This window comes from Anolis sagrei, chromosome 6, assembly GCF_037176765.1.
Source record: "Anolis sagrei isolate rAnoSag1 chromosome 6, rAnoSag1.mat, whole genome shotgun sequence".
NCBI classification, from domain to species: domain Eukaryota; kingdom Metazoa; phylum Chordata; class Lepidosauria; order Squamata; family Dactyloidae; genus Anolis; species Anolis sagrei.
Genome location: NC_090026.1, coordinates 58,753,220 through 58,766,975, shown reverse-complemented (window position 1 = coordinate 58,766,975; position 13,756 = coordinate 58,753,220). Strand labels below are relative to the sequence as shown.

Below are 13,756 nucleotides of genomic sequence, written 5' to 3'. Positions count from 1 at the left end.
AGGCTCTATTCTATCTCCCGTGCTTTTTAACATCTACATGAAACTGCTGGGAGAGGTCATCCGGAGTTTTGGAGTTGGGTGCCATCTCTACGCAGATGACACACAACTCTACTACTCTTTTCCACCTAATTCCAAGGAGGCCTCTCGGGTGCTAGACGAGTGCCTGGCTGCTGTGTCTATCTGGATGAGGACGAACAAGCTGAAGATCAATCCCGACAAGACAGAGGTCCTCCTGGTCGATCGTAAACCAGATCGGGGTATAGGGTGGCAACCTGTGTTGGACGGGGTTACACTCCCCCTGAAGTCACAGGTCCGTAGCTTGGGAGTCCTCCTGGACTCATCGCTCACGCTTGAGGCTCAGGCGTCGGCGGTGGCCGGGAGGGCCTTTGCAGAACTGAGACTTGTGCGCCAGCTACGACCGTACCTCGCTAAGGCTGATCTGGCCGGGGTGGTCCACGCCTTAGTCACCTCCAGACTGGATTACTGCAATGCGCCTACGTGGGGCTGCCCTTGAAAACGGCTCGGAAACTCCAATTGGTCCAACGGGCAGCAGCCAGGATGTTAACTGGGGCCCACTACAGAGAGAGGTCAACCCTCCTGTTTAAGGAGCTCCACTGGCTGCCGTTTATTTTCCGAGCCCAATTTAAGGTGCAGGTGCTTACCTACAAAGCCCTGAACGGTTTGGGACCACCCTACCTGCGTGACCGTATCGTTGTCTACGAACCCACACGTTCACTCCGGTCATCTGGAGAGACCCTGCTCGTGATCCTTCCCGCGTCACAAGTGCGCGTGGTGGGGACACGGGACAGGGCCTTCTCTGTGGTGGCCCCCCGCCTCTGGAATGCCCTCCCGAAAGACCTCAGACAAGTCTCTACACTGGCAGTCTTCAGGAAGAATTTGAAAACCTGGCTGTTCCAATGTGCCTTTTCAGACTAGGAACCCCAGTACCAAATCCCAGAAGCACTCTAGTTAGAACCAAGATCACCGCACACCGCACTTATACTATAATCCCATATCCCTCCGACACATCAGCACTTTTAATCCTGTATCCCTACTCTGGCCGGCTCAGTTTTAATAATGTCTTGTTGTACTGCTCTTGTTATTGTTTTTGCTTAACTGTTTATTTGCTAGGTTCTGTATTGTTGTATTGTTGTATTGTGCGGGCCTCGGCCCGTTGTAAGCCGCATCGAATCCCTTGGGAGATGCTAGCGGGGTACAAATAAAGTTATAATAATAATACAAGATCCGTTCTGACTTTTCGAAAAAAGGTGAAAACCTGGCTTCTTGTGCAGGCCTTCCCAAATACGGCATAGTCAAATGGAATTATGGAACTACTTGATAACGCAATGGAATAATGATTTGACATGGAGACACTCGCGATATTTTAACACTTTGTCGGGGTTTTATAATTTTTATATCATATGCTTTTGGTTTTAACAGAATTTCTTCATTGTTTTTACTTGTTATAATTGTTGAGGCATCGAATTGTTGCCAATTTGTGAACCGCTCCGAGTCGCCTCTGGGCTGAGAGAGGTGGTATATAAATATAGTAAATAAATAAGAAAAAGAAAGGGAAAGGTAGCAGAAAAGGAAGGAGTATGAGGGTAAGCAAGGGAAGATAGAAGGAAAAGAGAGAAAGACGGATGAAGGAAAGGGTGGAAGGAAGGAGCCAGAGAGCTTGCCTGTCCTTGACACAGCGTTGCCATAGAAACACTGTGCGGTCAACCTTCTTAGAGCCGGAGAAGGGAGAAAGCAGGCAGGCCGAGCCGCTCTGACACAGGCTCCGGCTGCCCAATCCCGCGGCGCCGAGGGCCTGGTTCGCAACCAAAGGGAGGGAGCAGCCTTGCCGAAGCGGGGCGGGGGCTGCAGCCTCTCAAGAGGCGGAGGCGCCGGCGCACGAAGCCGGCTGGAAGGAGGGAAGGTAGGGGAGAGGGGGTTGGCGTTGCTGCCGTGTCGTGCCGCCATGGCCGCCTCGCCCTGGCTGCGCTGGGGCCCATGGCTGCTGCTGCTGCTCCTTGCCGCCCCCCTGGCCTCCTTGTGGGGCAGCCCGGCGGAGGAAGGCGGAGGCGGGGCGAGGGCCGCGGAAGGAGGAGGCGGAGGACGGGACGCAGAACCCGGCGGGGCCCAGGCCGACGAGCAGCAGCACCACGACTCGTCCTACGGCACCTTCGCCAGCGAGTTTTACGATATGCGCTTCCTCTCCGAGGAGGGTGAGGGAGGGAGGGAAGGAGGGAGGGAGGGAGGGAGGGGCGGTGGGACGGACGGATATGCCATTTCAGGGGTGGGGGAGGTTAGTTGGCGGGAAGCGGGGCGCTTGCATCCTGAGGTGAAGGCGATTAAAATGCTAGAGACAGCAGGATGGGGGGGGGGGAGGGCAGACCCTGGCGCGCGCTCCAGCCCCTCTTCACGGGACGCGGGCGGCGAGAGGCTGGCGAGGGAGGGAGGGAGGAAGGAAGGAAAGGAAGGAAGGAAGGAAGGAAGGAGAAACGGCCCGAGCGACGCTTTCCTCTCGCCGCCCCTCCCGCCGAACTCGTGCCCGCTGGGTGCCTAACGACCAAAACGGCTGCCATGGAAACGGATTCGGTTGCCACGTGGGCAAGCCATGACGTCAGAGAACGCGCTCTCCAGACCTTCGAAGCCGTGTGTGAAAAGCAGGCCTGGTGCCATCGTCTCTAGAGTCTAGAGCAGCCATGGGCAAACTTTGGCCTTCCAGGTGTTTTGGATTTCAAAACAAAACAAGCCACCTGTTACGAATTGTGGGAGTTGAAGTCCAAAACACCTAGAGGTTTGCCTGTTTTATATCCCTCTTCGTAAACGGCCGTTTATTACCCTCGAATCTAATACACACCTCAGTTGGTTCAATACTATGGAATTAAGAAAGGCTGTGGTTTTACAAGGTCTTGAGCCTTCTCTGCAAAAGAATGCTGGTGCCTGATCAAACTAAAAAGCTCAGGACTGCATAGCATTGAGCTCTGGTCAGTCCAACCCCCTGCCAAGAAGCAGGAAAATCGCATTCAAAGCACCCCTAACAGATGGCCAGCCAGCCTATGTTTAAAGGTCTCCAAAGAAGGAGCGTCCGGGCGGATCCAGACAGCCTTTTATCCCACAAGCATCCGCGTTTAAAAAAAAAAAAAGCAGATGTTTGTGGGAAGCTGTCTACACCCACTTCAGAAAGCGTAGTCCGAGGACGATGGTCCTCCAAGTGTAGTATTTTGGCGGTGGGTCTGTAGATGACTGTGGAGCCCTATTCTTTTCTTTTCCCCAAGATGGCGCTGTGACGGGATCCACTACGGCGCAGCTCCAGGGGCGAGATTGCCTCCCCCCCCCCCGTAGAGCCCCCCGTCCTACCTCACCGCTGAAATCATCCCTCCGGGAAACTCTTCTCCGTGAAGCAGCTGGCGCAGCAGAGGCGCCGGGGAGCCGCTACAAGCGCTGCCACGCCATCGCGGCCTGGTCGCCCCATCTCACCACGGCAATTCCTCCGGGCTTGCTAGGCCCCGCCGCCGGGCGCCCCTCCCCCCCGCCGTTTCGGGGGAGGGAGAGAAGGTGAGGCACTCCATCGGGCCTCCATCGGGCCTGCTAGGCCCCGCCGCCGGGAGCCCCTCCCTCCTGCCACTCCGGGGGAGGGAGAGAAGGTTTGGCACTCCATCGGGCCTGCTAGGCCCCGCCACCGGGTGCTCCTCCCTCCCGCCGCTCTGGGGGAGGGAGAGAAGGTGAGGCACTCTATCGGGCCTCCATCGGGCCTGCTAAGCCCCACTGCCGGGCGCTCCTCCCTCCCGCCGCTCCGGGGGAGAAAGAGAAGGTGAAGCACTCCATCGGGCCTCCATCGAGCCTGCTAGGCCCCGCCGCTGGGCGCCCCTCCCTCCCGCCACTCCAGGGGAGGGAGAGAAGGTGAGGCACTCCATCGGGCCTGCTAGGCCCCCCCGGCGGGCGGCCCTCCCTCCCGCCGCTCCGGGGGAGGGAGAGAAGGTGAGGCACCCCATCGGGCCTCCATCGGGCCTGCTAGCCCCCGCTGCCGGGCGCCCCTCCCTCCCGCCGCTCTCTTAGGGCGTATACTGTGGCTATACGGGTAGCCAAGGAGTCCTATATGACTACCCGTATAGCGTCTGCAGCAAATAGATCATTGGAGTTGTACCGGGTCGTTGGGGAGCTCCTTCAGCCACCTGTGGTGGAGGAGGTTTTTGACGACCCGGCAACTCGGTGTCGCGATTTCCCACACCATTTTGCAGACAAAGTCGCTCAGATGCGCCTTGAGCTCGACTCCGATTTCATCGCAGTGCCAGAGGAGGTGATTGAGGCATCTGCTTGTCCAATTTTGTGGGATTCTTTTAGGCTTGTTCCTCCTGAGACCGTGGAGGAGGTCCTTGGGGCTGTGAGGGCAACCACTTCGGCTCTGGACCCTTGCCCGTCTTGGCCAATTAAATCGGCCAGAGAGGGGTTGGTTGACTGGCTTGGGTTGATCATCAATGCATCACTGGAGCAGGGGCTTTTCCCATCTCTCCTGAAACAAGCTGTGGTTCGTCCACTCCTTAAAAAGGCTTCCCTAGACTCCACGCTGCTGAACAATTTCAGACAATCTCCAACCTCCCTTTCTTGGGCAAGGTGCTGGAGTGGGTGGTTGCCTCCCAGCTCCAGGGCTTTTTAGATGACATCAGCTACCTAGATCAGTCACAGTCTGGTTTCAGGCCTGGTCATGGCACCGAGACAGCCTTGGTCGCCTTGGTGGATGACCTCTGTAGAGAGCTGGACAGGGGGAGTGTGACCTTGTTGGTTCTCTTGGACATCTCAGCGGCTTTCGATATAATCGATCATGGTATCCTTCTGGGATGACTCTCTGGGATGGGTCTCGGGGGCACGGTTATGTCGTGGCTCTGATCCTTCCTGGAGGGTCGATCCCAGATGGTGAAGCTGAGAGATGCCTGCTCGAACCCCTGGCCTTTGACCTGTGGGGTCCCGCAAGGCTCCATTCTGTCTCCCATGTTTTTTAACACCTACATGAAACTGCTGGGAGAGGTCATCCGGAGTTTTGGAGCTAGGTGCCACCTCTATGCAGATGACACACAGCTCTACTATTCCTTTCCACCTAACTCCAAGGAGGCCTCTCGGGTGCTGGACGAGTGCCTGGCCGCTGTGTCTATCTGGATGAGGAGGAACAAGCTGAAGATCAATCCCGACAAGACAGAGGTCCTTCTGGTCGATCGTAAACCTGACCGGGGTATAGGGTGGCAACCTGTGCTGGACGGGGTTACACTCCCCCTGAAGCCACAGGTCCGCAGTTTGGGAGTCCTCTTGGATTCATCGCTTATGCTCGAGGCTCAGGCGTCGGTGGTGTCTGGGATGGCTTTCGCACAACTGAGACATGTGCGCCAACTGCGACCGTACCTCGCGAAGGTGGACCTGGCCGGAGTGGTCCTTGCCTTGGTCACCTCCAGATTGGACTACTGCAATGCGCTCTACGTGAGGCTGCCCTTGAAGACGGCTCGGAAGTTCCAACTGGTCCAACCAACAGCAGCCAGGATGCTAACTGGAGCCCCTTACAGAGAGAGGTCAACCCTCCTGTTTAGGGAGCTCCACTGGCTGCCGTTTATATTCCGAGCCCAGTTTAAGGTGCAGGTGCTTACCTACAAAGCCCTGAACGGTTTGGGACCATCCTACCTCCGTGACCACATTTCCATCTACGAACCCACACGCTCACTTCGGTCATCTGGAGAGGCCCTGCTCGTGATCCCACCTGCGTCGCAAGCGCGCTTGGTGGGGACACGGGACAGGGCCTTTTCCGTGGTAGCCCCCCGACTCTGGAACACCCTCCCCAAAGATCTGAGACAGGCCCCTACACTGGCAGTCATCAGAAAGAACTTGAAGACCTGGCTTTTCCGATGCGCCTTCCCAGATTAGGTAATCTCCACTACCAAGTCCCAGAAGCACTTTATTAGAACCAATGATTACTGCACATCGCACTCGCCCTAGAAGCCTATAATACACCTCCTGTCACATTATTACTTTTAATTCTTGTACCCATTACTCCGGCCCGGCCCAGTCTTATTGTCTTAGTATATTGTTTATTGCTTGTTGTTCTTTTGCTTATTCTGTTTTAATTGTTTGATTTGCTTAGATTGTATTTTTATCTTGTGTTTTGAGACCTTGACCTATGTAAGCCGCATCAAATCCTCCGGGAGATGCTAGCGGGGTACAAATAAAGTTTAATAATAATAATAATAATAATAATATTCTTAATCTGCATCTTCTCCCACAGTGAGGGCATCGATGGAAGGCGGTCCCAGTCGGGGTTGGCCTGACGCGCCTTCCTCTTGGCACGTTTCTCCCTTTCCCCCTCCATTCATGCCTCTTCAAATTCTGCAGCACTGCTGGTCACAGCTGACCTCCAATTGGAGCGCTCAAGGGCCAGGGCTTCCCAGTTCTCAGTGTCTATGCCAGAGTTTTTAAGGTTGGCTTTGAGTCCGTCTTTTCCTGTCCTCCAACATTCCATTTTCCATTCTTGAGTTCGGAATAGAGCAACTGCTTTGGGAGATGGTGGTCGGGCATCCAGACAACATGGCCAGTCCAGTGGAGTTGATGGCGGAGAACCATCGCTTCAGTGCTGGTGGTCTTTGCTTCTTCCAGCACGCTGACATTTGTCCGCTTGTCTTCCCAAGAGATTAGCAGGATTTTTCAGAGGCAGCACTGATGGAATCATTCTAGGAGCTGCATGTAACGTCTGTAGACTATCCACGTCTCGCAGGCGAATAGCAGGTTTGGGAGGACAATAGCTTTATAAACAAGCACCTTGGTATCTCTACGGATGTCCCGGTCCTCAAACACTCTCTGCTTCATTCGGAAAAATGTTGCACTCGCAGAGCTCAGGCGGTGTTGATTTTCAGTGTCAATGTTGACTTTTGTGGAGAGGTGGCTGCCAAGGTAGTGGAAATGGTCAACATTTTCTAATGTTACATCATTAAACTGTATTTCTGGCATTGGAGAGGGATTGGCCGGTGGCTGCTGGAAGAGGACTTTGGTTTTCTTGATGTTTAATGACAGGCCGAGCTTCTCATATGCTTCTGCGAAGGTGTTTAGAGTGACTTGTAGGTCTTCTTCCGAATGTGCACAGACGATGTTGTCATCAACATACTGGAGTTCTATAACAGATGTTTTTGTAACCTTGGTTTTGGCTTTCAGTCTGCTGAGATTAAATAGCTTGCCATCTGTCCGATAGATGATTTCCACTCCGATGAGAAGCTTCCCATCAACAAGATGATGTATTATAGCAATGAAGAAAGAAAATAAGGTTGGGGCAATAACACATCCCTGTTTGCCAACTGATTCCACCTTAAATGGGTCACTTTGGGAGCCACTGCTGTCCAAGACTGTTGCCATCATGTCATGGAGGAGCCGCAGGATGTTCACAAATTTGTTAGGGCACCCAGTTTTTTGGAGGATGGTCCAGAGAGCACTGCGATTCACTGTGTCGAATGCCTTTGCAAGGTCAATGAATGTACAGTGGTTGATTTTGTTCCCTGCATTTTTCTTGGAGCTGTTATGAAGTGAAGAGAATGTCAACTGTTCCTCTGAAGGGGCGTAAGCTGTTCTGGGATTCTGGGAGGGTGTCTTCTGAGAGGGGTTTGCAAGGATTCTTGCAAGGATTTTTCCAGCGGAGGTTAGAAGGGAGATTCCTCGATCGTTTCCACAGTCTGTTCTTTCCCCTTTTTTGAAGAGGGTGATGATGGTGGCATCCATGAAATTGGGATTTTCTCGGTCACCCTCACTTTTTCAATAAACTGGTGGAGTTGGTGTGTCAGCTCAGGTCCTGCCTCTTTAAAGATTTCAACAGGGATCCCATCAGGTCCTCTGGCTTTGTTATTTTTTTGTTGGCTGATGGCATTGCTGACTTCTTGCAATCTAGACAGTGCTGCAAGCTAATTCCTGGTTTGTAGTTGCGGAATTTGTGAGAGAACCTCTTAGGCCACATTGGAGCTGCGATTCAGGAGGCTTTGGTAGTGTTCTTTCCAATGTAGTGCAATTGATTTTTTGTCCTTCAGAAGTTTGGTTCCATCTGATGAGCGTAGAGGCTGTATGCCATGGTTTCTTGGTCCATAGATAACCTTTGTGGCTTTGAAAAATCCCTGAGCATCATGGGTATCTGCCAGGTGTTGAATTTCTTCAGCCTTCTTTGTCCACCAGATGTTCTTGAGTTCTCTTGTCCTTTTTTGGACCTCAGCTTTTGCACTGGCATAGATTTTTTTTCTTAGCAGCACAGTTGATGTCTCTCTGCTATGTTTGGAAGGCTTTCCTTTTCTTGTCAATTAGCTGTTGGATCTCGTTGTCTTGATGTTTCTTGGTTTGGTATCCAATAGTTTCTTCTCAGGCTGTGATGATGGAGGTCTTCAGTTTGTTCCAGTGTTCCTCAGCATTTTTGGGGTGTTCTATGGGTAGATGGTCCTTGAGTGCTGTTTGGAGATAGGCTCGTTTGGAGGGCTTCTGAAAGGCTTGGGTGTTCATTTTGTGCCTTGTCTTTCTTCATTGGAGCCTGCGCTTGGGGGCGATCTTGATAGCCATCGTGGATTGGATTAGTCTGTGGTCTGTCCAGCAGTCGTCAGCACCTGTCATGACTCTAATGAGAAGCACGTCACGGCAGTTTCTGGCCCGTGTGATTACGTAGTCTAAGAGGTGCCAATGCTTTGACCGGGGGTGGTTCCATGATGTCTTGAACTTATTTTTCTGGCGGAAGAGCATGTTGGTGATGACAAGGTTGTTTTCCGCACATTTGGTGAGAAGCAGGATGCCATTTGAGTTGCTGTTTCCAAACCTGTCTTTTCCTATGGTCCCTGGCCACAGGTCAAAGTCTCGCCCGGCTCTTGCATTAAAATCCCCCAGGAGGATGATTTTGTCCTCCTTAGGTGTCTGTGATAGGACGGTATCCAGCTGACAGTAAAAAAAAATTCTTGATGTCTTCATCTGCATCTAGTGTTGGTGCATAGGCACTTATGATGGTTGCCTGTTGGTTTTTGGCAAGTTCAATTCGGAGGGTTGAGAGTCGTTCATTGATGCCAGTGGGTGCTTCGGTCAGACGTTTCACCAGATCATTTCTGATAGCAAAGCCAACTCCATGCATTCTTCGGTCTTCTTTAGGCAGTCCCTTCCAGAAAAAGGTGTAGCCTCCTTTTTCTTCCTTCAGCTGTCCCTCTCCTGTTCTCCAGGTCTCCTGAAGGGCTGCTATGTGGATGTTAAAGCGTCCCATCTCTCTTGCAATAATGGCAGTTCTGCGTTTGGGGCGTTCACCATCAGTGTTGTCCATCAGTGTCCATATGTTCCGTGTACCAAAATTCATTTTTCTTTTTTGGCCGCAGGGTGGTGAGCCCACTGGACGTGGCAGTCCAGTCAGGGATAAGAGAGGCAGGCTATGTTTAGGGCACCTTTTCTAGCCCCTTCCCCATGTGGGGTGAGCAGAGTGCATCCTCAAAAGGGCTGCTCAGTCATGGATACAGCTGCCGAACTACTCAACTGCCTCAGACCTTGAGGTAGAACGACTGAGTCCGTATCCACCACCCATGTGCCAGTCTGTGACTAGGGGCTTCCAGATTTCACAGCACTGCCCTTGTCGCTATTCACTGATCGCCATGGGATTTTTGTTGGGTTTTTCCCCCTTGGAAGATGCCTGTGCATGATTTTTTTTAATGTGTGGAGGTCAGTGCACACTGATCAACACACAGTCTTCACAGAGTGAGGTTCCTCGGGTGGCATACTTTACCAAGATGACCATGGCTTCTCAATCTGTTGCAGCATTCTTCCGCCTTCACAGCCATTGTAACATGTACCATATTATCCTCCACCTGCTCTGCCATTGAGGTCTTTGGGTCTCCAGACTGTACTTGGTCTGGAACCTCCCCCGCGGCCACTCATGAGAGTGCACAACTCCGGTCGTTGTGCCCACACGTTCATTGGAACAAGCAAGCCCCCTCGCCATGACAGGGTGACAGTCCATCGAGGGGGTATCTCTATCTCTATAAAATTCAAAGTATGTATGCTTGTTTGGTTGCTTAGTTGGTTTGTGCCACTAAAGTCCCTACATGGCTGGATGGATCTGGACCAAAGTTGGCATACTTGCCCCAGAGCAGGGGGAAAGAAAAGGAGTGGTTTGTCTGCTGCTAGGTGACATGTGCATGAGGGGAAGGGAGGAAAGAAAGATAAAAGGAAGAAAAAGGAAGGGAGATGGGAGGCAGGGAAGGAGAGGGAAAGAAAAAAGAGGGAAGTAAAAGGCAAGGGGGAAAGAAATGAGGGGGGGGGGGGGGGAGAAAAGAAAGTAAAACTTTACATTATATTTATTTTATCCTTACAGTGATACTTTGAGTTTAATGCATTCTGTGACCAAGCTTTTAACTTAAATCACTCTTATCTCAAAGTGAATTTCCCATTGAAATCCTATCAATCTGTTCTGTACCCCCTAAACACCCCCCCCCCATTTTTGTTACGTGTTTCTAAATAAGAAAATGTACTTTGTAAATAACAACTAATATATCAATTCACAGTCACATGGAACAATAAGAAAGATAAGTTTAAAATGGTAGAAGCACAAAGTTGTGGCAAGGAAGCACAAAGTCAAGAAGCAGAAGCATCATTTTCTTCATACTGTACTCATTCCAATCTCTCTCCCTCTCTTGCTCTCTTTCCCCCTCTCTCTCTTCATGAAGCCAAACAAATTGCACAAAATCAACTAACCCAAAGTTTCTCAAAGCGGACAAGAGCAAAGCAATCTCCCAAAGCGGACAAGAGCACGAGGCACGAAAGCTGCTCCCTTGAAGCCCTAAAGCCCTGTACTCACACACTAGTGCTCCCTCTGGCACTAGTTCTTAAGATGCTACGCATATGTCAGAGTGAAACCTGGGCTGGGCAACAGCTCTTAACTCAAAACACTCTTCAGTTGGGAGAATTAAGTTGAGGTTCCACTGTATTTGTCTTAACTTTCTTTTAATTACTCTATTTTAGTATGAATATCAAGTCAGAACAGTGTATGCTTGAGAGTTCCAGTTACTTGAGTTCCAGGTAACTGAGAATGTACTGTATAAACAGGATGACTGAAATGACTAGAATGTGTACATCCAGTTATTGCCTATTAAAAATCAAAATAAAGTTAAACATTATTGTTTGTCTCAAGACAAAGTAAGGCCTCTTATAAAGTCCTCTATATTCAAAGATTTTGTATCCACAGATTCAACCAATCAGAGCTTGGGAATGTATTTTAAAAATTCAAAAACCGAACCTCGATTTTGCCATTTTATATGAGGGATAACATTGTGCTATGCCATTGTATATAATATGAAATGAACATCCATGAATTTTTATGCAGGGCTGGGGAAATCCTGTAACCAAAGTCCAGTGGATACCAAAGATCCACTGTGTGTCAGTTTCTTACATAGATGATTTTTAAAATGACATTATGGTAAGCAATACTTACTCAATACAATCTCATCATGCTTTTTTATCTCTGACATTGTGTGCTTCTTTCCATATTATGAGTGTACATAGAAAGAAAGCTGTGATAGTTTTCCATTGCTGCGGATTCTACTGCCCCATGTGCCTCTTCTAAAATCCACATGTGGGCAGCCTTGAATGTTTGGAGGTGGTTTGGAATAAGAATATTACTTATTTTTAAGTGTGTAAGAATATTATTTTTTGGGATTTTGTAATATAGATTGGCCAAATTGCATATTTTAGAGATACAAATGACCTGCAACCAGAAGTTTAACTCATAATGTTATAGATATTTATCTTTTTGTAATCAGTCCCTGTTTTGCAGATGTACAATAGAGTTGGAAGGACAGTCGCTTTATAAACAAACATTTTAGAATCTCTACGAATGTCCTGATCCTCAAACACTCCCTGCTGCACTTGCAATGCGCAGACGGTGTTGTAGTTCAGCGTTGATGTCAACTTTTGTGGAGAGGTAGCTGACTAGGTAGCAGAAATAGTCAACATTTTCTAGCATTACACCATTAAACTGTATTGCTGGCATTGCAGGGAGGTGGGTCTGTGCCTGCTGATAGAGCACTTTGGTTTTCTTGATGTCAAGTGAGAGGCCAAGCTTTTCATAAGCTGCTATGAAGGTGTTTAAAGTTCCTCTGAATTAGCACAGACTACATTATCATCAGCATATTGGAGTTCTGTAACAGAAGTTGTTGTGACCCTACTTTTGGCTTTCAGCCTTTTGAGTTTAAAGAGCTTGCCATCTCTCGGATATGTGATTTCCACAATGATGGGAAGCTACCCATCAACAAGACGTATAATAATAGTGGAGAAGACATAAAAGAAGATTGAAGCAAAAATGCATCCCAGTTTGATACTTGATCCCAGTTTAAATGGGTCACATTGGGAGCTATTACTGTCCAAGACTGTTGCCATCATGTCATCATGGATGATCTGCAAAATGTTCACACATTTATCAGGGCATCTGATTTTCAAGAAGATGGTCTAGAGAGCATTATTGTTCACAGTGTCAAAGATCTTTAGAAGGTCGATGAATGCCATGTTGAAAGATTTATTTTGTTCCCTGCATTTTTCTTAGAGCTGCCATGTTATGGTAAACTTCTAGTGACCATCTTTCAGAGGAAACCAAAGTCATGTAAAACTCTACATTCCTGTAACTTTTCACCATTTGTAGATGTGGTATGTATGTAAAAATAGGACGCATCAGTTCTGCATCTTTTGGCCGTCAACAGCTTTCCTGTCTTTGTAAAGTAATTCAGTTTCTCATAAGGCTTTCTCTGGACTTCTTTCTTAAGCCTGTCTGCTTCCTTGGGACTGCTGCCTTTTCAACCCTTGGTTGCCGCCTTTTTTCTTAGGACTTTGGCTCTATCCCTTTTCAAAACATCATATTAGTACCTTGTTGTGTTTCCCCTCTCAGGTTATATAACATTGGCATTGAAAAATTGAGTTTTAGGAAATATTAGTCATGATTTCTCACACATCTCCTATATTACATCCAGTTTGGTTATGTAACTGTGTCATCCACTTTCCAGACCACTTCCTTGTTATCTGCCACATGAATGGATGGATAATTAACTCTAAGAAGTGGTTAGAATCATAGCAATCACTTTCCTAGTATAGTATTAAATAAAAGTGTTTTGTATTACATTCATTATTTAATTATTTATTCTGATTCTTCTAGGCTATCCTTTTCCTACTGCCCCTCCAGTGGATCCATTTGCAAGAATTAGAGTGGATGACTGTGGAAAAACAAAAGGCTGCTTTAGGTTGGTATGGGACAGCATTAATAAATATTTACAACCTGACCTACAACCAGGGACTCATATATCTATATCAGTAAATATTTTCTGTCAGCATAGTAAATATTTGAGATTGTTATATTGGGGCACGAAGGTTTTATGAAGTTGAAGATATATATTGTTCTTGAGAATACTTACTAAACAGGCACCTACCAAACAAACAATAGTTCATGAGGCTGGTAAAGCAATATTTCAATGGGATAATTACATTTTTGGGTGTTTATCCACTACATGACACTTTGTCTGTCCTGTAGTTGTTTCCTATCCCACCCATTCCCAGAACATCCCTATTAATTTACCAATAAAACCCCTCAATGTCTACCACTTGTGCTGCGTTCCACAATGAATTTACATGCAAAGGGTTCCTCCTGCTTCAGTTCGGCTTCTCATAAGCAGTAACATGCTGTGAGTGGACATGATGTTACACCACTGCCTTTTCCTCCCTCTCCTTTGATGAGGAAGGACTGGCATTCCTTGTCTAG

At 48.8% G+C, this 13,756-nt stretch overlaps 1 protein-coding gene across 1 annotated transcript in view; it reads left to right on the top strand.

Moving 5' to 3' along the window:
- Positions 1–1,755: 1,755 nt before the first annotated feature.
- FRRS1L (ferric chelate reductase 1 like) overlaps positions 1,756–13,756 on the top strand; it is a 30,131-nt gene continuing 18,130 nt past the window's right edge. The window contains exons 1-2 of the mRNA XM_060781431.2: positions 1,756–2,210; positions 13,157–13,241. Of these exons, the coding sequence (XP_060637414.1) occupies positions 1,964–2,210; positions 13,157–13,241 (332 nt within the window). The 5' untranslated portion in view covers positions 1,756–1,963. The remainder of the gene's footprint in view (positions 2,211–13,156; positions 13,242–13,756) is intronic.